At 36.0% G+C, this 27,246-nt stretch overlaps 1 protein-coding gene across 8 annotated transcripts in view; it reads right to left on the bottom strand.

Moving 5' to 3' along the window:
* Positions 1-27,246, bottom strand: part of LOC128209136 (MAP/microtubule affinity-regulating kinase 3-like) — a 52,284-nt gene that overhangs the window by 15,978 nt on the left and 9,060 nt on the right. For 6 of the 8 annotated variants that reach the window (XM_052913023.1, XM_052913020.1, XM_052913019.1 and 3 more), the window contains exons 5-13: positions 25,894-25,959; positions 24,680-24,750; positions 21,212-21,268; positions 19,493-19,628; positions 16,799-16,899; positions 13,680-13,799; positions 9,598-9,703; positions 3,749-3,861; positions 2,983-3,193 (exon numbers count right to left, since the gene is read on the bottom strand). In XM_052913023.1, coding sequence (XP_052768983.1) covers positions 2,983-3,193; positions 3,749-3,861; positions 9,598-9,703; positions 13,680-13,799; positions 16,799-16,899; positions 19,493-19,628; positions 21,212-21,268; positions 24,680-24,750; positions 25,894-25,959 — 981 coding nt within the window. Of the gene's footprint in view, positions 1-2,982; positions 3,194-3,748; positions 3,862-9,597; positions 9,704-10,628; positions 10,732-13,679; positions 13,800-16,798; positions 16,900-19,492; positions 19,629-21,211; positions 21,269-24,679; positions 24,751-25,893; positions 25,960-27,246 lie in introns of all 8 variants that reach the window. The other 2 variants (XM_052913021.1, XM_052913017.1) reach the window with 2 other exon arrangements.

Here is a 27,246-nt window from a genome sequence, read left to right on the forward strand (position 1 = left end):
GGCTGACTCATGCACCATTCCAGGAATATTAATGCCAGCATGTCCATTATTAATATAATATTGCTGACTAAGCAAGTCACGTGGCTATAACTGCCATTCATGGAATAACTTCAGTAAACAGATGTAATGCCTATTTTTATAGATCAAAGCATATTACAAGAAGCGGACTTAATCAATCATATGTCCGGTCTATTTATATACATAACAGCATATTATATAATACAAGTGGTTAAAACTGGTAGCAGAAATCTTAAAGCCTGAGCATTCACTATGCAAGAGCGATCAAAATGTTAGGTGAACTCAAATGAAGGGTTAGTTGAACGGGACTTTAAAATGGGCATCGTACAACACTACATTACAATGATGGGTGATTAGCTCTATTCTACACATTCGGGTAAACAATTGAGTTCTATAATTATCTACCTCTCTCATTATAATTATCTACCTCTCTCATTATAATTATCTACCTCTCTCATTAATCATAGTAATACCATTTAAAAATCTTAATCTATGTCTTTTCATGCTTATCATTCAGTGTGAGAATATGCTATCCGTAAATGTGTGAAGACATTAAGTAAGACGAAATTAGAAATAAACATGCTTTTCGTTAGGATGCAAAATCAATTTTGTGAAGCAAAAATCATGCAAGGTCTTTCAAACGAATCACACGCAGAAATTACATATAAACAGGCTGAACATAAGACATCCAAGGTTGTACTTATTTGTCAGAAGCATTTTTGTTCATTGATTTTCTCCAAGAAACATCATCAAACAGGATGAAATTACCAATTATAGCAATAATATTGAAGCAAAAGTTTACACAAGCTTTATCTTTGTTGCTTTTTCAAACTGCAAAAAAAGCATTTTGTTATCCTAAAGCAGCCAAACTGAGCCATTGAATTAAACAATTCCATAACGCAGAATTCCAGAAAATTAGGTTTAATTAGACAATTATTTAACAGCAAGATATTTCATTTGGGCACTAAATGTAACAGACAGCACAACTTGTTATGCCGATCTGAAGGAGATCTAACAAACAAATGCTTACACTACAGTCACTCAAACATGTCATCATATAAGTCAGATCAAAAGCACAACAGAGCTATATACATTTTCAGTGCCTTGAAAATATGCTCATACAGTCCTAGAAAAAATGAAACCTCATAAAATACCAAGGCTCAGTTTGCTGCTGTCTACTTGTCCATATGATGGGATATAAGCAAATTGAGGCCTCAGCTCAAGATAGATGTAACTCGATCTTAAAATAGATGGAATTACATCTGTCATGCAGCTAGGCCTCAAAATATCGATATGATTCTGGTGACTGGAGGGATGGTTTAAAGGGTGGACGAAACATAAGTGATGTAATCATTTAACCGAACCGGCATCAGAGGCTAGCCCTACCTTGACCTCATTGTTCTGCAATATGGCCGAGATTGGATGGTAACTATGGAAACTATGACTGATACTATAATGCAGAAGAGTGCATTGCTTAAGCTTATCCCTATCCCATGCTTTACCACCCAATCCTATGCAACGATACACAAGCTGAGAGTGCCACCTACATCCCTGTGGCTAGAATGCTGCTGTTTCGCTGATAGCACTATTTTAATAAAGGTCATTGCATAGAAAATCTGCATCTAAAATTTCCTGCTGTTCATATAATAATAATTTCTTCCATTTTTAACTAGAAAGTACTTTTTTAATTCAGGTTGTTGCTTCAGTTCAAGAGGCTACTGGCGGGGTCCTGAAAAGCACCAGGCCTAAGCAACTCGCAGGCATATTATTCTGGTTGCACTTTTTGATTGAAAAGTCACAGTTGTACAATATATACGATATATATGAACTATAATTTGACTCTTAAAAGTCTGATTTGACTAGTGTCAATATTCCAACACCTCTGTATAACTTAAGACAAGAGTTGCAATGTTCTAGTATCATTCTTCATTTTAATGTGGATCATAGTTTCGATAATCAGCGTCAAATCAGCCATTTTAATTTAAATGTGATTTTCAAACATTATGTAACTCATTATTGGAAAGCTATGGGCAGAATAGACATAACTCCTGGCATTTTGGTATCAAGTTATCCCCCATCTTCCACCCAGCCCTCAAATATGAGTTTATAGAAGACCAACACTTGGTGCCATATTGCTTAATGATATCCATGTAGTGTTAATTTTGATATTAGATCAACATCAGTTTTAGAAAACCGATTTTCAAAAGTAGCATAAAACTATTAACAGTGGATATTACAATGAACTTATTAATAAGTAACTAGCAACATATAAGAACACTAGCTTAACACATAAACAAATTTCTAGCATGTAAATTTAGCACTGTAACCACAAACTGTCAGCACAAAACTGGCGATTAACAGAGCACTCAAAATGATTAAATAATGGGCCAGCGCTAAAACCTACCCACATCCAATGTAATCTTGGTAGGGCACACCTCTGGGCATGAATTTATTAACAAATTTGTAATAAAAGCAAAAGCTAAGGATAGGAAGCCCTTTCAATACAAACATTTACCATTGGCTGGATATCCAAATATGTCAGCAATGAAAGATTCCAAATCAGTCTCATTAACAGCTTTTACAAATCACCCTTCAAATGATTTGACTGTTTATACACCACTGATTGAATAATTTATTTTACTAAAATTTGTGCCAATGCATCAAAGTAAGTTTTCCTTATCTTTTTTTTCTCACTAACTTCCAATCTAACGGACATTACAAGATAATTTCAAAATACAATTAAAAATATGAAAAGATTTGCTTTCTAAAAGAGTGTAATAAACACAAATGTTATGTTAAACATACATAGGCTTTTGCCATCAAATTTTGATCTCTGCATTTAATATAATCCAAAATTAGAAAAATCTCCAAAAGATACAATGCAACAATGCACAGAAATCAGAATACACCTAAATATGTGGGTTTGAAAGGGCTTGTGAACAAAAGCTAGTGAGTCAGGCTTACGTTTCATACTACCATGCGCATTATTATCTCCGCCATGACTATGGCGCCTCGGACCTCTCTGTCCACTGTTAGTAGCCGACTGGCTCCTCGTCACCCCCTTGTTTGGAGAGTGGTTGTTCGCCTGATTTTCACTCGTCGGTCGATTTGACGTCGTTGATGTCTGGAGATGCCGCAATGACTGGCTACTGCCCGATCGATCACTACCTTCCAACTGAAGCAAACAAGTTTGCATATTTGTTAAATTGTTATTATGAAAACTGAAATAAAATCAAGAAATTTCGTACCAATGGAATATTTTCAAGTGCAGTACTGCACTGTTGGGAATCTCTTCCAAGATTCGTAATGAAAACCCCTTTAAAAAATTCACCAGACTCAAAGACCAATTTTCCCTCATCATTAGCCAACAGAATTCCCCCAAAAAAGGCATTTCTTTTTGGTCAATTCAATTTACTTACAACTTTGTCAATTATTCCAAATAACATGTGTAGTGTAAACAGAATGAGAATTCTGGCTGAGGACCCTGGGTGTAGATGATGCACAGGATCCGGACCATTAGCAAACTAGACTGGGCTTTAATAATTAATCAAACAGGTACAATAGCAGGTATTTAAATCAACCTCAGCTCATTCCTATGTTTTGTCTCGGTGGAAACTTGTATAGATCAAAAAGTAGGCCAGTTATCCAGGCATAGGGTCCTGTGTTTGATCCCCTGACTGGCTGCACACATTTCTAAGCTACGACCTTATCTTCAACCCTGCAAACTTACGTCTGTGGTCCTCCTGCCCAGCAAAAGGTAAGTGGCCTGAAGGTCATCAAACTTCTGTTGAACCACAGATTCCTCAATGGTCGACCGACCATATCCCATATTCACCATGATCTCTGCAAGAACCGATATGTACACACATTCAGCAACATTGTGATGGTCATCTTCAATGAACATTACTTAGCAATGATGGTAATTTTTAAGTTAACAATTATTCACTCTGTTAATGCTGAATGAAGTTATCGAGAGAAACAAATATTTACTAATTACAAAATGAGGATTTCTTTATTGATTATATCAATAATAAACTGATTATAACTTAATATGATTGATAAACTGATTATAACTTTATATAACACTATCATGATAATACTGACTTTGTATATTCATTATACTATTTATGACAGGAAAGTTTTGACATATAATATACATATATATATATATATATATATATATATATATATATATATATATATATATATATGCAGTAATTTCTTATCTCTAAAATCTTTCATTTTCTGGAATATACAATAATATCTAAATAACTGAAAGAAAAGCACATCTACAATGAATAGGGTAGAATAAAACATTTTAATTTGAAGCAACAATGTCTAGCAATGCATATATCATTCCAGTTTTTTTATTGCTTATGTGCTATTAAACCCAATATAATTGTATCTGATTTAAAGAAAGTCACTTAATTTGCATTAATTTGTATCCAATGAGACAAACACAAAACCCTTTATTTAAAGATTTCCTGGAATTTTAATGCTAGTACATTGTCATTAAGGTAGTAGACCAATTATTGTCATTTAGACAGCCGACCAATTATTGGCAATTAGGTTCAAGGACATAAGGGACTAAAAAAGAGAAAAAATTCTATAAACACTTATTAAAACTACAAGACAAGGATAAAAATGAGATGAATGTACTTCTGTATAGAATATAGGAGTTATGTCACGCTTGCCTTAAACCATCCAAAAGGTTTATTTTTTATTCCTGACCTCATCCTGATTTTGTTCTTAGTTTTCTTTTTGTCCCTGTCAATGATGAAACTTGATACAAAGCAGTACCTTGTAAGGATGGCCAAGCTACTTTTTGATATCTTTTGATTATTCAATCTGATGCAAGCATTAAGTATGTCCCCAAGTTGAATATGCTGCCCCTTTAAAAAATACAATTCAAGGGCCACAACTCTGGAGTGAAGAGTGAAATAACTGTTTTTCAAACATACAAGATATTATACCCATAAACATCATGACCAATTTTGGTCAATATTTGATGAGCAATGCTACCATGCTTTGTAGAAATATCTTTTCAATAAGTTTATCTGATTTTTTTTATACTTAATTAAGCTAAAAGGATTTAAAAAAAAAAATCGAAAAGATTATAAATCTTTATGGGCGCAAGTTTTTCTTATTATTTAAATTCTTTAAGAAAACTGTCTGTCACTGTATGGGCAATTGGAAATAAATATCCCCACTTCTCCAAAAGCATTAACAAGTGAACAATTTTGTAGACTGTTAATTTGCAATCAATATCAGCTGTTTCTGAGAAAGCCATCCCTGCAAGACATTCCAGCTGCCTTAAACAATCACCACTACTTGTTTGTTAGTTCACCACACTGCATACAGCACATTCTATATTATATAATTCTCAAGCTGTACATTTTGAATGTTCAATATTATGCAAATAAGGAAATAATTACTTTCTTTTTAATTTCAAAGCTGCCTTTAAACAGCCATAAAACAAAGTTGAAAGATTTTGATGACAATGCAAACTTAGATATTCTTATGAGGGATGTGATTGACCTGGCAGCTGAGAGGCTGAAACCATTTTGGAGATGGGTTTTGGGGGTGATTTAGGGGGTGAAGCACCCTGCTACAGAAGCAAAACTGGCTTTTTAGAAGGCCTTTTGAGGGCTGACGTCAAATTTGAAGCACACTGGAGTGTCAATACAAACAAAACATAAAGTAACAACCCAGAGCAAGTTATTCACTTTAATAATATATTTTTCCATTTTCCTTTTTTGGTCCCTGGTGGCATTAGATTCATGAAAATCTGAGAATAAGTGGACAAATCACATCCCTGCATAAAGACAAATCAATTAGTTCCTGCTTCACCCCCTTTTAAGTTGTAAATCCTTCCTTTATTGCATATTGAACAATGGGTTGCACTACAGTAATCAAATCCAACCACATATCAAAACATACAACAAGAGCTGTCACAGTATGTGACGAATGCCCCCGAATGTGACATTGACCTACGAACAAGGTCAGTACATGAAAAGTTGATCTTACCTTTATGTGTCAAATACATATGGCAAGTTATTTTAAATTGCCTCTGAACATAAAAAAATACCACCCATACTTGACAACCTACACTGTTATGTCCTTATATTCAGAATTCCTTTGTGAATAAACCCGTGTATCTTTCACCTTAGAGGTAGGGACATGGGTCTTGCACACGACACGTCCTCTTCGTATGTGGAACACATGTAGCAAGTGATTTTAAAATCTGTCCATACAAGGGAAAGTTACAGCTCGGACACGACAACCTATACTCTATGTCCTTATATGCAGCACTCCATTGTGAATAAACACTAAGTGTGACCTTGACCTTTGAGGTAGGGACACGGGTCTTGCACACGCCACGTCGTCTTGGTATGTGGAACACATGTGGCAAGTTATTTTAAAACCTGTCCATACAAGGGAAAGTTACAGCCCGGACACGACAACCTATACTCTATGTCCTTATATGCAGCACTCCATTGTGAATAAACACTATGTGTGACCTTGACCTTTGAGGCAGGGACACGGGTCATGCACGCGACACGTCGTCTTGGTATGTGGAACACATGTGGCAAGTTATTTTAAAATCTTTCCATACAAGAGAAAGTTACAGCCCGGACACGACAACCTATACTCTATGTCCTTATATGCAGCACTCCATTGTGAATAAAAACTAAGTGTGACCTTGACCTTTGAGGTAGGGACACGGGTCTTGCACGCAACACGTCGTCTTGGTATGTGGAACACGTGGCAAGTTATTTTAAAATCTGTCCATACAAGGGAAAGTTACAGCCCCGACACGACAACCTATACTCTATGTCCTTATATGCAGCACTCCATTGTAAATAAACACTAAGTGTGACCTTGACCTTTGAGGTAGGGACACGGGTCTTGCACATGACACGTCCTCTTCGTATGTGGAACACATGTAGCAAGTGATTTTAAAATCTGTCCATACAAGGGAAAGTTACAGCTCGGACACGACAACCTATACTCTATGTCCTTATATGCAGCACTCCATTGTGAATAAACACTAAGTGTGACCTTGACCTTTGAGGTAGGGACACGGGTCTTGCACACGACACGTCATCTTGGTATGTGGAACACATGTGGCAAGTTATTTTAAAACCTGTCCATACAAGGGAAAGTTACAGCCCGGACACGACAACCTATACTCTATGTCCTTATATGCAGCACTCCATTGTGAATAAACACTATGTGTGACCTTGACCTTTGAGGCAGGGACACGGGTCATGCACGCGACACGTCGTCTTGGTATGTGGAACACATGTGGCAAGTTATTTTAAAATCTTTCCATACAAGAGAAAGTTACAGCCCGGACACGACAACCTATACTCTATGTCCTTATATGCAGCACTCCATTGTGAATAAAAACTAAGTGTGACCTTGACCTTTGAGGTAGGGACACGGGTCTTGCACGAGACACGTCGTCTTGGTATGTGGAACACATGTGGCAAGTTATTTTAAAATCTGTCCATACAAGGGAAAGTTACAGCCCCGACACGACAACCTATACTCTATGTCCTTATATGCAGCACTCCATTGTAAATAAACACTAAGTGTGACCTTGACCTTTGAGGTAGGGACACGGGTCTTGCACACGACACGTCGTCTTGGTATGTGGAACACATGTGGCAAGTTATTTTAAAATCTTTCCATACAAGAGAAAGTTACAGCCCGGACACAACAACCTATACTCTATGTCCTTATATGCAGCACTCTATTGTGAATAAACACTAAGTGTGACCTTGACCTTTGAGGTAGGGACACCGGTTTTGCATGCGACACGTCGTCTTGGTATGTGGAACACATTTGGCAAGTTATTTTAAAATCTGTCCATACAAGGGAAAGTTACAGCCCGGACACGACAACCTATACTCTATGTCCTTATATGCAGCACTCCATTGTGAATAAACACTAAGTGTGACCTTGACCTTTGAGGTAGGGACACGGGTCTTGCACGCCACACGTCATCTTGGTATGTGGAACACATGTGGCAAGTTATTTTAAAACCTGTCCATACAAGGGAAAGTTACAGCCCGGACACGACAACCTATACTCTATGTCCTTATATGCAGCACTCCATTGTGAATAAACACTATGTGTGACCTTGACCTTTGAGGCAGGGACACGGGTCATGCACGCGACACGTCGTCTTGGTATGTGGAACACATGTGGCAAGTTATTTTAAAATCTTTCCATACAAGAGAAAGTTACAGCCCGGACACGACAACCTATACTCTATGTCCTTATATGCAGCACTCCATTGTGAATAAAAACTAAGTGTGACCTTGACCTTTGAGGTAGGGACACGGGTCTTGCACGCGACACGTCGTCTTGGTATGTGGAACACATGTGGCAAGTTATTTTAAAATCTGTCCATACAAGGGAAAGTTACAGCCCCGACACGACAACCTATACTCTATGTCCTTATATGCAGCACTCCATTGTAAATAAACACTAAGTGTGACCTTGACCTTTGAGGTAGGGACACGGGTCTTGCACACGACACGTCGTCTTGGTATGTGGAACACATGTGGCAAGTTATTTTAAAATCTTTCCATACAAGAGAAAGTTACAGCCCGGACACAACAACCTATACTCTATGTCCTTATATGCAGCACTCTATTGTGAATAAACACTAAGTGTGACCTTGACCTTTGAGGTAGGGACACCGGTTTTGCATGCGACACGTCGTCTTGGTATGTGGAACACATTTGGCAAGTTATTTTAAAATCTGTCCATACAAGGGAAAGTTACAGCCCGGACACGACAACCTATACTCTATGTCCTTATATGCAGCACTCCATTGTGAATAAACACTAAGTGTGACCTTGACCTTTGAGGTAGGGACACGGGTCTTGCACGCCACACGTCGTCTTGGTATGTGGAACACATGTGGCAAGTTATTTTAAAATCTGTCCATACAAGGGAAAGTTACAGAGCCGGCCGGACAGACGGTGCAATTTTAATATGCCCACCTTTGGGGGCATAAAAAGCAAGTACCCAGTCTGTACATATTTCAAATGAACAGGCCATTTTGAAATTTGGAATCAGTGGTCAAAATAAGAACAGCCTCCTGTTGAAAATAATAGCTTGAAGTCCCGAATTGAAGTTGAATAGTCAAATTGCAAAGGAAAACCTCGGGGCCTACACTGCTGTTTTGTTTTGTACACTAGTAAGCTTTTCACACGAGAATTTCATTAAGCCATGGGTCATGTGAAATTCAACACAGACTGGGTAAATCAGAGGTATACATATTAATACAGCTTGTAAGTTAGGTACACAGTTTGCTGCATACAAAAACAGAGGGAGAAAAAAGACTGCCAGAATACAGAAGTTCCAGAGTACATATTTACTAAAATACTCATAAAGCACCTTAGTCCAAATAGGTACTCAATACTCAATAAGTAAAACACAACAGTACTCAGAACTTGAAAGTAATTAAACAACAAGTAATAAAAAATGCAGTCCAAAAGTCAGTTGCACAGTACACGGCAGTCGTGAAAACCATTTCAACCGTTTTCGGCGTTGGGTTACCTATCCGTTTAGCATCAACAATATCTCGAGGGGGTTCTTGGTAGGGCTTTAATTTGTTCTCCTCCCAGCCGAGGTTAATCCAACTCTCCCTTTCTTTCATAATGTTCTGACGAAGACAGAACGCTAATTAGATATCACTGGTAACGCGCTTACAAGATTGGACACAGAGGTATCCAAGCTGAACAACTGAACAACACCATAACATGATTGCTTTCCAGGTTTATTGATATTTTCCTCTCAAACTTGATGATTTTTGTACAAATGGGTTCAAAACAGATACTCATTTATTTAAGGGAAACAAACAAACAATCTGATAGTAAGCTAAAGTTAAATACCAGATTGTCTGTCCTGACTGCAATCTAGCTGAGTTTCATTCAGATTCAACTTGGATTAAGAGGGATGGACACTCACACCTTCATGTAATAGATTATCCATATATGTAAAAAACTGCTTCCTTCTTCCATTCCCACCCCCTCCTTAAATTTAATGTTTTCTCTGAAAAATTATAAGTTCTATATCCTTTGATATCATGTTTGGTTTGAGTGTCCATTTCTCCATTCACATGATGCGTATCTAGGCTACAGCACGTATCTAGGCTGCGCGCTGCAGAGTGTTTATGAAGTGCAACAACACAAATGAGAACACCTCGCCAACTACTTCTTTGCAAGCTTTCTATGCCTTTTGGTATGTATGCTTAAAGAAATTCAGCACTAATTAACAAAGCAAGAAAGTCCCTTTACATTTAATACTTTGATAGGAAAGCATGATTGCCATGCAATATTACAAGAAAACAATTTTTCTCTTTTTTTCAAAACTATTTTTTTGTTGTACAATGTTATGAGATGACATTGAAAAGTTCCATCTCTCATATATTGTTTAAGTATCAGATATTTCATTTTGCACACAATTATTACTGCTACAGAGAAAAAATGAGATATCTGATTTAGAACACATCTCGGGCATTGAAAAGCATGCAGTGCAATGAAGCAGAAGGCTGAGTGGTATAGTCACATATACTACAATTATGTTACCTATGCGAACGGGGTCTAAAGAATCTGTGCAATTTTCTATATATGGCCTGAGTTGATCGTCTTCCTCCATTCCTATATTTATCCACTTCTCGCGCATAATTTGCTGTTGGCAGAGAGGCACAAAAACCACACATGAACATGATTGAAAGTGAAAATCTGGGCTTGTAAACCACAAATGAACATGAAATAGCAAGTAAACATTAGGATATGTGAAGACAAGAAAGCTGTGGGGTGAACACAAATGCTCATCCTTTGTTTTTCCTTACAAAAAGGTACAAAGCTTAATAGTTAATAATAGTAAAGTTATAAGCATTGCTGCACATGTGTGTACAAGTGTACCAAGTTCCATTTGAATATCTTGAGCTTTGGCCAAGGTTAAAGTGTTTGCACTACAACAAAGATGATGCCCACAACACCGAGGCTATGACAATATGACAATATACCCAATATGTTTTCTTTGAAACAGATAAGCTAAAAAAGGACAGACAGTACCGCCCATGACAACAAGAGCATCACAAACAGGTGCTTCGGCAATGTTCATTCTTTTTTCTCAATAAACAAAAGGTTATAGTTAAATAAAAGTATTGTTATGGTTGCAACACATACATGTATGCATTTGGTCACTGTGACCATGGTGACCAACTGCAACATTAAATCTTGAAGATTATCAAGAAATGGCCATCAATAAAGATTCTGCAGCATGGCGACAACAATACCCCCACAGACGACAAAACCAAGGCTATGACAATAATGAAAATTTTCAAAAATCCAGCAAAAATATGCTTAATTACATATATAAATATTTAGATCCTAACTCAGATAAGAACTCATCCAGGCTTCTGAGAAGTTCCAGGTAAAATACCGATGTCATTTCTATTTATTCCAACATTTTTTTTTGCAAAATTACTGCCAAGCTCTTGTTTTATGTGAACGCTGTCGTCCAATAATTAATGATTGGCCTTTCATTTAAATTGAAATAAGGCAGAGGTTTGTACAGAAGGAAATGAGCCTTACTTAAAAAATTATAAGCATTGCTATATATGTGCTTTTTGGTATATGGCCACATGTGTACCTAGTTTCATTTCCATATCTTGAACGTGTTTTTATTTTTAGTTCAGGCAAGATTTTTCCAGATTACCAAGGCTACCGCAAACAATACCGCGACTTTTCCTTTGTAGCAGAGTGAAACTACATCATCTATAATTATATTGATAATGCTGCAGGCTTTCCAGCAGTGTTCCATAGATAAATGGAATTAAATGAAAGCTTTTAGGACAAAATAGTAGGAAAAATTAGGAGACTTATGCAACAAAGAAGTAGGAAAAGAAATTTTGTACATTTTACAACAAATTTTTATCTTGACCCTGAACAACAGTTTCAAGTTGTTGAAAAAGTTAAAATCCATTAGGCCATCTCAGGTTGGCAATGTTTCGATAGACTAATATACCCAGCTTCAGACTAACAAGATTATCAGGGGAAGAACATGAACAAAAAAAGATTTTATCTTAACTATAAATCAGCATTTTTTGCCAAACGTAGGTATATTATAAGAGGTTTTAATAAGTCATGAAAAATAATTTATGTCTTTTCAAAAAGTAAAAAAACAAACAAAAAAGCATGAGAGCCTGACATGAAGATGATACATGTAAACATACCGATTGTCCAGTTGTGGCAGTCCTTAATATAATCATGATGCAACTACATGGGCAATACTAAGATTTCAAATCATTATTTCTTTATCACCAAATATGTAGTTATTTAACTACAATATTCATGACAGACCATGGGTGCTCATTTTAATAAGTAAATTCAACGAGGTTAAAGAATGTTAAGTGGTGTGGGAAATTATGACTGACCCTCGTTAATGGTTTACATTTTCTCTCTGGTTGGTAGTCATTGAAATGCTATGTATACAAACATACGCTTCACTGAACACAAGGTCAAATCGTTACAATCCCCAATTGTCACTGATATTTAACCGCATGTATTAGTGTATAAACCTCAAATTCATAGTTTATGACTAACAGTGTTTACATGTTTGAACACAGTGTTCAACTTATATCTAAAAATATCTAAGAAAACAAAAAAGTGTTCACTACGCCAGATTACCATATGAATATTGAAATATTAATTAATATTAATTATTAACATCTTTCTTTTAATTTTAATAGCCTTATTCATTTCTTCAATTATTACGGACAACATCCAACACAGAAAAAGCTGTAATGAGATTCATGTATACAAGTACAGAACTTGTTTCAACACACTCTGAGGCGAAAATCAAACAGTGCCACATGCAACTGGCAACTATTTAAAAAGCAACTGTGACCTTTTTTACGTCATCCAAACCACAAGGTCATTTCAATCACAGTGCAGTGAAACAAAGACCTCTTAAAATGGCTCATTTCTCTAACCCACATGTTCCCCTGCTTTACATGAAACTGTTAAGCTGCTTAGGACAATCTAATGACTTTTGCAGATATGATGTTGTGAGCAAATGACGCAAACTAGTGATATAGTCTACATAGATATTGAAATTTGTACAATAATGATCAAAGAAGCTATATGCCCAAAGGTATTTTCTTATTTCCGATCTACACTGTTTTAGTGATAGATCATTTAAAGCTTTATCATTTTATACATAGGGATCAACACACAGCGGTCAACATTAGCACAAGCCCGCAAGCCCTGCATGTGCAAAATGCTTTCCAGGCTCCTAAAATAGCAGGGCGTGTTAAAAAACATTTGATGTAAGAATTCAGGCTTGTTCATCCAGAAAGAAAAATACTTTCAAAATGTATTGCATTTTGCAAATAAAAAACTACCCTTGGGGTATCTTGTCAAAAGAAACAACATGAATATAAACATATTTCAAGTCATCAACATGTTCAAATGCTGTTAAATCATTTAAAATTAACAGCAAAATTATCAACTAGTTACAAATATCTGAACATTTAAAATTGATTTTTTTTATAAAAATACTTTACTTTTATGTTTAAAGAATTGTAGGATTACATCATTTACAGTGTGTTATGAATGCCTTACACTTACCTCTAAACTAGCCCTTTTAGTTGGATTTAAGACTAAGAATCGTTTCAACAAGTTTTCACAGTCTGTTGACATGTAAAAAGGAATTCTATATTTGCCCCGTAGAACCCTTTCTCTAAGTTCCTGAAAAGAAAGAGAAATGTCCATTATGTAACATAGGTGACAATGAATACCAATATCACTTTTTGGCCTCTTTATTTCAATAGTTAGACTAGAAGCGCTGCAATGCGACGAAACCAGGTTTTTGTTATGGGCAATCAGAAATTATAGCCAATTAATTTGTTGTATGAGCAAGTTCAATCTGCAGCTTCATATAAGCTATATTCACACTAAGATTCATCACTATCCATCAATTCTAACTAAGTTGTCGGGCAGAAAAACATTCTTCCATTTTTAGGAACAGTGACCTTGACCCCACCTCCCAAGCTAGCTCTTTACATAAGCTACCTTCACTCTAAGTTTCATCAATATCTATCAATGCTAACTAAAGTTATTGGGCAGAAACCATTTTTCTATTTTTAGTAACAGTGACCTTGACCCCACCCCCTCAAAAGAAATTCCAAGCTTGCTCTTCACATAAGCTTCTAGTACCTACTCACAAAATTTCGTCAATATCTATCAATCCTAACTAAAGTTATTGGGCAGAAACCATTTTTCTATTTTAAGTAATAGTGACCTTGACCTTAGCCCCTCCCCACTCAAATCCCAAGCTAGCTCTTCACATAAGCAACTTACACACCAAGTTTTATCAATATCTATCAATGCTAACTTTAGTTATCGGGCGGACACCATTTTTAAATTTTTAGTAACAGTGACCTTGACCTTAGCCCCACCCCCCTCAAAAGCAATCCCAAGCTAGCTCTTCCCATAAGCTACCCACACACCAAGTTTAATCAATATCTATCAATGCTATCAAAAGTTATTTGGCAAAAAACATTTTCCTATTTCAAGTAACAGTGACATTGACCGTAGCCCCTCCCCACTCAAAAGCAATCCCGAGCTAGCTATTCACATGCTACCTACACACAAAGTTTCATCAATATCTGTCCATCCTAACTAAAGTTATTGGGCGGAAACCATTTTTCTATTTTTTAGCAAGGCCTAAAAAAAAATACATTTGGTTCGGGTTACCCCACCCTACCTACAGAATAGGCGCCGACCCTACCATTTTTATAGTCAATTTGAAAAAAAAATATGAAAAAGTTAAAAAAAAAAAAAAAATATATATATTTTTTTTTTAATTGCTTTTCACTTTGTAGTTGAAAACCTTAAATGCTTATACAGAAGATAACTTTAACACCATTATCCAATGATGAAAATTACATTCTTATATAAAGCCTAGTAAATAATAAAAAAAGCCTACCTACCCTACCTATTTTTGAAAAGGTTGACCCTAACCAAACAAATTTTTTTTAGGCCTAATAGTGACCTTGACCTTAGCCCCTCCCCACTCAAAAACAATTCCAAGCTAGCTCTTCACATAAGCTACCTACACACTAAGTTTCATCAATATCTATCAATGGTAACTTAAGTTAATGGGCAGAAACCATATTTCTATTTTTAGTAACAGGCAACCTTGACCTTAGCCCCACCCCCCTCAAAAGCATTCCCAAGCTAGCTCTGTACATAAGCTACCTACACACCAAGTTTTATCAATATCGGTCAATGCTAACTAAAGTTATTGGGCAGAAACCATTTTTTTTATTTTAAGTAACAGTGACCTTGACCATTTTTCTATTTTAAGTCATAGTGACCTTGACCTTAGCCCCTCCCCACTCAAAAGCAATCCCAAGCTAGCTCTTCACATAAGCAACTTACACACCAAGTTTCATCAATATCGGTCAATGCTAACTAAAGTTATTGGGCAGAAACCATTTTTCTATTTTAAGTAACAGTGACCTTGACCTTAGCCCCTCCCCCCTCAATAGCAATCCCAAGCTAGCTCTTCACATAAGCTACCTACACACCAACTTTCGTCAATATCTATCAATCCTAACTAAAGTTATTGGGCAGAAACCATTTTTCTATTTTTAGTAACAGGCGACCTTGACCATAGCCCCACCCCCCTCAAAAGCAATCCCAAGCTAGCTCTTCACATAAGCTACCTACACACCAAGTTTCATCAATATCTGTCAATGCTAACTAAAGTTATTGGGCAGAAACCATATTTCTATTTTAAGTAACAGTGACCTTGACAATTTTTCTATTTTAAGTAATAGTGACCTTGACCTTAGCCCCTCCCCACTCAAATCCCAAGCTAGCTCTTCACATAAGCAACTTACACGCCAAGTTTCATCAATATCTATCAATGCTAACTAAAGTTATTGGGCAGAAACCATTTTTCTATTTTTAGTAACAGTGACCTTGACCTTAGCCCCACCCCCCTCAAAGCAATCCCAAGCTAGCTCTTCCCATAAGCTACCTACACACCAAGTTTCATCAATATCTATCAATGCTAACTTAAGTTATTGAACAGAAACCAATGTTTGACGCCCACCCACCTGCCCAACGACAACCTCATTTTAATAACCCGGTTTTCGTTGAAAACCTGGTTAAAAAAGGGGGAAACCACTGCATGAGTAGACAAGCTTTTCATCCCTCCACCCCTTGTTAGAAAAAGAGTAACTATTTAATAAGCACAAAATTTACTTTTTAATCAATATTTAGATGACAGACCTATAATTTTGTTTCTCTAAATTCTCAGTAAAAATATTAATTATTTTAGTCATTTAATTAAACAGGTTTATCATTTTATTGAAAGCAACAATAAGCATATTATTTTTCAAGTCACCAATACAAATTTTGTTGAAAGAAGCAATATTCATATGCCAGGAAATCCTACTCAAAAAGAACAATTACCCCGTTAGAAGTTGATACCATGCTGCCAAATCAATATTGGTAAAGGAAGCTACTACTTTATTAGAAAGAACTGTCTGTATTTCTGCATCCAATACTTTTAAGAGGTGCAACTGCTCTTTTAAGATAAACAGATTTCTCATCAAAAATTCAAATTTTGCAACACAGTGACTAAAATGCAAGGAGCATAACAGACAAATTTCAACTTCTAAGCAAATCATTCAGAAAGTAGGAGACTCCTGAAAATATGGAAATAAATTATGTACCTTTAAGTTTTGGCCATCAAAAGGAAGGGAACCACTGACTAGAGTGTACAAAATAACGCCTAAACTCCACACATCCACCTCGGGACCGTCATATTTTTTTCCTGCAAAAGAAAATAGCATTCAAATGTATTTTAACGATTTGTAGAATGACTGTGATGCAAGTAATGAAAAGATAATGCTTGTCACAATAATTTGCAAGATATAAAGCAAAAATGTGGTCTTGTGCTGTAGAGGAAACTGAGAATACCCCGGAGAAAGCCCACTTGTCCAGCTTGAAGACCACTTATAAACCGCAACTCATGCTCGATAGGAAACTTCACTCTGGCAAGGAATTGAACATGACTGATGGGAAGCTGCGCCCTGGCCAGAAATCCAACATACCCCTCACGCTTGGTTGTAAGCAGCGCCCTGGCTAGGGATCAAACATGCCCCTTATGCTTGGTTGTAAGCAGCCCCCTGGCCGGGGATCAAACATGCCCCTTATGCTTGGTTGTAAGCAGCCCCCTGGCCTGGGATCAAACATGCCCCTTATGCTTGGTTGTAAGCAGCACCCTGGCTAGGGATCAAACATGCCCCTTATGCTTGGTTGTAAGCAGCGCCCTGGCTAGGGATCAAACATGCCCCTTATGCTTGGTTGTAAGCAGCGCCCTGGCTAGGGATCAAACATGCCCCTTATGCTTGGTTGTAAGCAGCCCCCTGGCTAGGGATCAAACATGCCCCTTATGCTTGGTTGTAAGCAGCACCCTGGCTAGGGATCAAACATGCCCCTTATGCTTGGTTGTAAGCAGCCCCATGGCTAGGGATCAAACATGCCCCTTATGCTTGGTTGTAAGCAGCACCCTGGCTAGGGATCAAACATGCCCCTTATGCTTGGTTGTAAGCAGCACCCTGGCTAGGGATCAAACATGCCCCTTATGCTTGGTTGTAAGCAGCCCCCTGGCTAGGGATCAAACATGCCCCTTATGCTTGGTGGGAAGCTGCACCTTCCGCAGGTATAGGACATGTACCTCATGATTAGACAGGTATGAACATGTGGTTTATGCCTGCTGGGAAGCTGCGCCCTGGCCAAGTTTGAACATGTACCTCATGCTTGGTTGAAGGCTGGGCTCTGGCCAGGAATTAAACATGTGCCTAATGTTTGCTGGGAAACTGGGTCCTGGCCAGGAATCTAACATTCACTTTATGCTCAGTGGCAAGGAGTCATGCTGGCCATGTCATTTATGATATAAGGTGTTTTATTGAACAATTATCAAGGACACCTTAATGAACAAAACATGATTTGTTCAGACACACCGACTAAGCATTGTATTTTATTACCAATATTTTTCTACAAAGACATCAATCAAACATTCTTAAAACAATCTCTAGTATCATTCTCTTGAAATGATCAAGGCTGTGATGACTAAAGCTCATACGACTTCTAAACAGGCTGTGTTAACAAGTCTGATCAGTTTCATATATCAACCTGATCTAGTCATTCCAGTAATTCTCACCAATGCTGCAAGAACACGCCTTATGTTAATGGTACAATTGTTTGCATATCCCTCTATAATTAATCACCTTAATATTACACAAGGGTACAAATATTGCATTTTGTGTGACATGCTCTGACTCTACTCTGCTTCATATCGATTAATTGCACTTAAGGGGGATTCCATAAAAAATACATTTTCTAGATTTAAATTAATACTTTTTGATCTCCCCAGAATTAGAGGATCTTGAACAATTAAACAAATAAACTACATAGTTACCTGTAAGTTGCCTAAGTAATGAATCAGTATTATCTAAACTCATGTTGTATTAAAAGTAAACATTCTGAAGACACAAGGCACACAGCTCCATCTGTGAAGCAATTTATAGAAGTATAATTGGTTTCATTTCAAATTTTAAGTGCAGCGCTCCCCATAAAAATTTAGACAAATGAAATTACTGAAATTTAAACAAGAGCACCGCCTGCGGATGCTCAACACTCATCTGATTTTATCCTTTTACGGTTTATTTATTTCATATTGTACATTTGATAGTGAACAGATGTTCCAAAATTTGAAAGTGATAGCTTTGATAGTTTGCATGTGATTGACCCAAGCACAAAATGACGACGACAATCAAGTGAAGACAATAGCTTGTCATTTGTTTTAAAAATCAGACAAGCAAATATAAATTGATAAATCTTGCAACATGAATAGGAATCATTTTGAAGTCTGTTGCCAGGGTTAATACCTAGAGAGCTGCACCTGCACCTATCGGGGTTCAATTCAACGACCACTTGAATGAGAGACGGACACCTTTACAATCATCGAAATAAGAATTTTGGATGAACAAGCCCTAATTCTTAAACTATTGCTTGTCATCAAAGTTTTGAACAAGCCCTGCTATATAATATTCAGAATTTGAGCAAGCCCCGAAGACATTTTAGCAGTGCAGGGCCTGGGGTCCTAATTAATTTCAACCACTGCTATATCAGTAGACAATTCTCATCCTTGTGGGGTTCAATCCAACCAACACTTTGATGAGAGGTGGACAACGATACCACTAGACCATTCTCAACAACACAATCCAGCCCAATAACAAGTTTCCTTCCCTGCAACAACACTGGTGCCACGTATGGCAAACTCCCTAGGCTAACTTGTTACTGAACACAGCAGTCTAAATAGGGTTTTTTTTCTAATTGAGTGGGTATAATAGTCTACATACCCTGAAACAACTCTGGTGCAGCATACGGAGGACTCCCACAGAACGTGTCAAGCTTGTTGCCAGGGACAAATTCATTACTGAACCCAAAGTCTGCAATCTTGATGTTCATGTCTGCGTCCAGCAGCAAGTTTTCAGCCTGAAAGTGGTCAGAAACTGTAAATTTGTTGTTATTTATTGATTAAGTTTGATTGTGAAAACAGCAGTTAGCTTATATCAATCATTCTTATATTTCCCTTTTTTGAAAATATCAGTATTGGTTTCCTTCGGAGACTATGAGAATGTGTCATAGGTGAGACTGGAACCAAACTACATTTGGTAAACAGTTCTACCACTAGGCTACTCTCACCACTCAATAGTAACATTGCATGGGACATATTCCTTATGAGAGAGCTAGACTTTAATATTGCATGAATTGCACAGCTTCATGACTCCTAACATCATTGTTTTTATTTCCTCACTATGATCGGACAAATACTATGTAGTATACCCAATAGCAAAGGTCGTATATACATCTTCGCAAACGATGTTTCAAATATCTGCTATTCTTATTCTTTTCAGCAAAGCGATAAAAAATTTATGTCCTTGATTTTACTTCAAATACTTCATAACTTACTTTCCAAACACTTAAAACAGACAAAGAAAATGTAAAGCTTCAAGCATGCTTGCTGGATTTGCCAGATCAGGCCCAAGTGTTCGTATTGCATGAACACACAAAAAATAGGAATCAATCTTTTAAGGTTGTTTTTGTTGTATGTGCTTTGAATAATCTTAGATAACTATATATCATTCTTTCTGTCTATTTATTGCAAATGCAAATTTTTCCATTACCAAGACTAAAAGTAGCTCACTAGTTGATAAAATACAAGTTAATGATGTGCTCACATATAATTTTGATTACAGCTATGGCTTAGATCATGTTTGGCCATGCTATTTGTGACAGAAATCTCCTACAGATAATGCAATATGTAGCTTGTCTGAGGTTTCAAAAAGAGTCTTACATCCTGTAACCTATTAAATGAGAATATAAGCAAACTGCTGAGTGCATTGACCCTTTCATGGATGTTCTTACCATTCTGACAAATGACACAAGAAAGACAGAGCAGATTGATTTCACACATTGCCGAAGAAAATTCATTAACCAATTCCACAGGGAGAAATCTGACTGATCTAATAAAAGGCCTTCAACACTTATTTCCCTCCACAAAAAGACCTCATAGTGGTTTACTAAAATATGTTTCTGGACAAAGTCTTCTGTTTCATTTCCTTGTGATGCCTATTTTTTTTAAACTATGCATTTTGTAATATTAGGACTTTGAATGCAAAAATGGGTTCGGTAGAGGAAACTACAATTCCTCAAATTATGAGTCGCCTTTTTAGGAGCATCTATCATTTTTCTGAAAAAAGTTACCATGACCTTGACCTTTGACCTTCTGTCCAAAAAATAAATAAGGGTCACATACTAACCATGTCCAATGTGTATACCAAATTTGAGGACAAACTCGCAAACAATAACGCTGCCGATGACACCACTGCCGGACAAAGATTTCACTTTGTGTTTTCAATGCTTCGCGACATCTTTATTTTTGGCTAAGTACTATGCGTTGAAAGCAAGTGATTGTGGCATTTTCTGATAATGTCAGAGGTAGGTCAAATTAAAAAAAAGACCTATATCTCATTACTTTCCTTTTTACAATTCATTTTTAATGCAGTGAATCTCACCTTTAAATCTCTGTGAACAATATTCTTCTGGTGACAATACTGAACTGCTGATATTATCTGAAAGATAAGATAGGATAAATTTTATTTCCAATAATGAACAAACCATTATCTAAGTAGTGTACATTCATCATTTATAAAACAAACACAAGAGCAATACAACTTGATCAAGAGCATTGATTATTTATATTATAAATGAGACTGGACCAAGTTTCTCCCTCAGGTACACTAATAAGGCACTTCCAATTTCCTAGAATGTTCAAAAACTACACCAATGAATGAAATTTTAATGTCTACAGTATTACCAGTGTGCACAACTGCAACCAGCTTGCTTGAATATTCACTACAAAGTGGATGATCGTGTCAATCATATTCTTTTTCATTCATAAGAATAATTAGTTTAATTCTTTCTGAAATCAGCATACCTCATCTTATAAATCATACAGAGGTAAACATCAGTATAATTGACCAGTTAATATACTTGTGTTGTCATGTGCATTTTTTCACTTATAATTTGATCTTAGAAATATCCTAATTACATACATTTTGAAAATGTTCAAATTGACAGATAAAGCACTCTGCGTTACAATTACATGTACATAGATTTCTCTCCAGCGACCAAACTTTCCTTAAGACATGACATTGCTCTGTTGTCTTGTTAAACAACAAGACAAACCAAATAAAGATACATATCTTTTGTACAATTATAAGAGGCAATTACTGGAACATTATTTTAACAACCTCACATGCAGTTCTGTAACTATTAAATAATCATGGTACACCATGGGTTGTGCTGAACTCAGAGTTTGGCATCTACTATAGAAAATCAATTGGCATTTACTGTACGTATCACAATCCGGCATTTTCCCAGCCAAATCAATACATCACTATGAAGTGTTTTGTACGTAATAAACAGTCGCCACCTGCCTCCAGTTTCCATTTAGGGACTGAGAGCTAAAAGAAACTATGTGATTTCAATTGGCACATGGAAACTTTTGGTTTTCACTCCTCAGATGTTTCAGGCTTTCTGACAATCTTCACTCTCAAAATCAAGGATGACAAGCACAATTGTTCTAACACATGTTCAATAGAGAAGCCATAGAACCTTTTCGTTTTCACACTCAAATGTGTCAATACCGATTTTCAAAATTGCCAGCCTGCCACGGCTGATGATGATCTATTTTTTCTAGGCGCTTAAAGCAGTTCTTAGTCCTGAGCAGTACCTTTCTGTCTCATTTTTTTGACAGAATACTTCCGTATCAATTTTTAAACTAATATCTCATTGTGTTATCTGTCTAGACTACATTCAGAAATGGCAATTAAAAAGGTCTAAACTGTAGAGCAATACTTACAATGAAAGGATAATATTAATTTATGACCTACAAACAATATGATTTTTAAATGAATTCAGACATCATGAAAGACTTGTTTATTAAAAAAACTCATTTTTCATACTTCTATTTTTTTTTTGTCTTAAGGGAGTATAGCAAAAAAATTAAGCAGACCCATTCAAATTTTACCAGACTTGGCTGATGAGTCAGACATGTTTCGAGAATTCTTAAATGATGAAAGACCAAACACATCCAATAATCAGTTATGTCCCGTTTTCCACACTGTTACCATGTTTTTGTCAAGGTTACAAATTTATTTCAGGAGTATTTTTGTGATCTCGAATGTCCTAGGTCAAAATAATAAAAATAAAATTTGACTTTTGGAAAAAAAGTTCGGTTTTGGACAAAAGGTCAAACTAGACAGTTGTTTTCTTTACAAGAAACCCTGAGGTCTCCACCTCTCCACATTGTTTCAATATGGTCAAAATTTAAGGCAAGTTATCTCAAATTCCTTCAAGCAGTTCAAGAGATATGGTGTTGACACAAACTGTAATCATATGACCTTTGACCTTTAAGTGTGACCTTGAACCGAGCTGGTTGTAACATGCTCTCCGCACATCGACTGAATATGGTGAACAAGAGATACAGAGCGCAAACGACTTGTGACAGACAGACAGACAGACGGACAACCAAGCAAAATAATGTGTCTCCCCATCCATGATGGCGACATAAATAGGAATTCATTCAAGAAGCATGTATGATGACTTCTTTGTGTTATGACACTGGTGTTGGCGTGAAAACATGCATATCTATTGATTGGTACCTCCAAAGAACTCAAAATCAATTGTTTATGTTCATTCATGTCGGAAAAATTCCATTAATTAATTTGATATTTTGACAGTCATGCTGGAATATTTGCCACACCGACACTTAGTGTAAAATTTGAAATGTATGAAAATGTCAGGTTTTGAGTTCCTGCATGGAATGGCCAAGTTACCTGATGCAATTATTGCAAGTATCAGTGATAAGTTAAGTATGGCGTATTAACACCATTTCACTGTTTAAATTTAAAAATAGTTCTGTTCAATTGTCAATATTACACAAATAATTCATTGAGGGAAGTTTGCAGTAAAGAAGCTTTTATGGTAGAGAAAAGCAATGGTGATTGTGAATATAAACAAACCAAGATCACATTAATGATTATCACCTAACACTTTTGACCATAATACTGTCTACATTTTTCTCTTTATCCAAGACAAAATCAAGGGGTAATCAAATGGGCCAATGAACTGCCTAATTTCTGAAATATCCATCTAATGAACTGGAGTTCAATTCTGTTACAGTCATCATTGTACCAAATCAGCTGTGTAACTTTGCCAAATTGAATAACAATTCCATGCAATTAGAAAATAGACAATAACCAACCCCTAAAATGGTGTAACCAATGACAACTCATATGATAACTGATGACAAAAGTAGTTAATTGATAACAACTCAAAGTGAAAAATGATAACCAAGGTAATTGTTAAGAAATATTACACATCACTGAGGGTCATATGACATTATAAGGACGGGCCAGTCAGCCACCGAAAGAGAATATGGACCAAGTCATTAGCCAAGGTCCATTCACCTTTGGGGGCTGACTGGCCGGTCCTTATAATATCATATGGCCCGAAGTGGTGTGTTAATATTTCTTATATTATACCAAACATTTTCATCATTTTAAAAGTGCTGTTGATGTATTTTATTGAACAAAGCTATTAATTTTTACTTGCAACAAATTTTTGCCGTTGTGAAAATAGCAAGCTACACTTACCAGTTGTATGACGTCACCGGTCCATATTACTTTTTTGGCGAGGTCCGGCCCGGCCAAAAATATGATATAGACAGTGGACGTCATAAAACTGTGTTTTTTAAGAATACATTAATATACAGACCGATTGACTTTATATATACAAAGAAGGGACACATTTATGTAAGGTATAATATTAATTGATAACAACTGATTAAAAGTACTGATTGCATGTGTTTAAATCATTATTGGTATTTTACAGGTCACTATTTCAAAAAGTGAATTGATACTTGATTGGTTGAAATTTTGGAATCTACCAAGCATGCCCTAAAAATATAAGCATCTCACCTGTCTGAACTTAGCTCGTGCTTCTTTTTCTTTCATTCTGCCGTGTGCCACCAAATAATCGAACACCTCCCCTGAAAAATAGAAACAATTTTTACAGAAAGAAAAAAATTAAACCAGTACATTTATCATGCTGCAGTTCACAGAAACTGACATAGCACTAAGTCTTTTTAAGTCAACCTTTGGTGATTGCCAAGTTTGTTTTAAAACAATCATATCTACAAGTTTATGTGTAATCCAAATACACATAGATTTTTTTGTGTGGGCTTTATACATTTTTAAGTGTGCGCTCAATTTGTGTAAGGTGAACAGGAAGGAAAAGTAAGTAATTTTCAAATCAGGTATTTTACCCATCATGTCAATTGACATCACAATAAGTACCAGTTATATCTACAGGAGCGTTTTTTAAACTAACAAGGGACTGCAATATTTCAAGAAAACCAGTGTTCTGCAAATCAATCTGGTAAGGTGTGACCTACATGCATCTAACAAGAGATTGTTAGAGTATTCAGAGTTCATTTTCTTGGGTAAATGAACTTCCAAGGTCTTTTGTAACTATAAAATGATCACAGACACATGAAATCATTGAAGGAAGAAGATTAAAGACTACTTCACAGTAAACTGATTAATTACTAATTTATTGTCGTGATATGCCGGTAATATTTTCTTTCAAGTTAACTGGGGGTGGGAATGTTTTATTGTGCAAAAAATGACAAATAAAGAATTCCTTTTGATGGAAAAGTTACTGACTGGTCATCTATTTGCTAAGTTTTCAATTAACTGCTGCACTTAACAAGTCACACTATGTTGTTAGAACTGTCATATCCATCGATAAAACCCATCTGACTTTGATTTGCATCTATTTTTTTCTCCAAAAAAACATTGTCATTAGATTGTCTTCAGAAATGAAACATGCATGCTAAGTACTATGGTATGATTTTATACCAATGTGCATCTTTTTATCTTCAGCACAGATGTAATTACATTTTTTTTTCTCAAATATTTGCCTTTGTGACTCAAACATTTCAAAAACAGTCGAGAACCCAGCTGGGGATTTATAACCTTTACATAAATGTATAATCTCACAGAATGGAACAGACCCTAATGAAACGGTCTCGACATTGTTATTTTCCCGTTAATGACCAAACGACAAATATACATGCATTAATACGGAAATAATGTTGCGAAACATTTTGCCTGTCCACACAAAATCTTACCTCCACTGGCGTATTCCATAACTAGATATAACGTCTTCTCTGTCTCTATAACTTCGAATAACTTAACTGAAATGGAAAAATATAATACATACATGTACAGTTGATGGGAAATTTGACCTAAAAAACAAAACATGAAAAAATGCATACCCATGATTTAACCCTTTACTTCATGTAAACCTAAGCCATTTCAGGCTGCCAGTTCATGGCTTATCAGTTCATATCAGTACCCCTACTTCATAGGAGATTATTGATATTATTGGAATTTTAACCCTAATGTATTACAAACCTATTTTCTTAGTATTTCTTTTGGTTTAATCAATAAGTCATCAATGTAAAGTTTATAGAGAATTAAATTTCCAATCCAGTCATATAAATTTTATTTTGTTATCTAAATTATTTCCGCATGATATTCATAAACAAACAGAAAAATATGTCAAATTTGATGAAAATTAATTTTTATTACACTTTTATTTATCAAACATAACACGAAATATTATATAAACAACATATTTTTATAATACATTTAATGCAACCTGAATTGAAACAAAGATGGACAGAATTAAAAAATAGTTCACAACAAAGAAGCACGGCATATTTATATATATGATACAGAAGAAAAAAAAAAGTTGATCAACAGTCACAGTACGTATAACTTTCGGTTATTTAACACTACAATGAACAAATAAAGTTATTATTCAACTACTAAATGAGGCCTGCATGCTATTGTTTACTAAATTTATATCGTTTATTGCATGTCCATGTATTGTCATTTGGGTTTGATTTTAAAAATCCTCATTGCTCGTATCCTTGTGTGCGTGACGCCGAGATCTGAATTCTCGACGTCGTACTCAATGTCTCAAACTCATTTTAATTGAAGCCAGAATGTTCCGATTCGTCAGACAAACACTGAAATATAAATGACATTATTCAGGAATGTTGTTTTAACTGAAGTTAACAAGAGCAGAAATTAGCTCTACAATGCATTCTTGTGTATTCGAAAACACGTGTTCCAACAGCTGATCGATGTTAAATTGGGTCATGTCAAAGTTTAACAATAGGGCTAGTCATTATTTTATAACACATTTGTACTTACTTTCAATTTGTAGAAGCAGATGCGCATTTTTATGACCGGATTAGCGAAACAGAAGTGACACATATGTCCCATATAATGATTTATGGTCTTTGTTTATACAAGCCAGATGATTTTTTGTTTATCCAACATGGCCGACATTTTGACACGTTTTCGAACCATGACCTGTGACGTCAGGCGCGTGATCAATAAAATATAGTTGTATTATTGGTAGTTAATTATAACTTGCAGTATTGTGTAAATTTCCACGAGGAAAACGAGAC

The sequence above is a fragment of the Mya arenaria genome, chromosome 11, assembly GCF_026914265.1.
Source record: "Mya arenaria isolate MELC-2E11 chromosome 11, ASM2691426v1".
Taxonomy (NCBI): Eukaryota; Metazoa; Mollusca; class Bivalvia; order Myida; family Myidae; genus Mya; species Mya arenaria.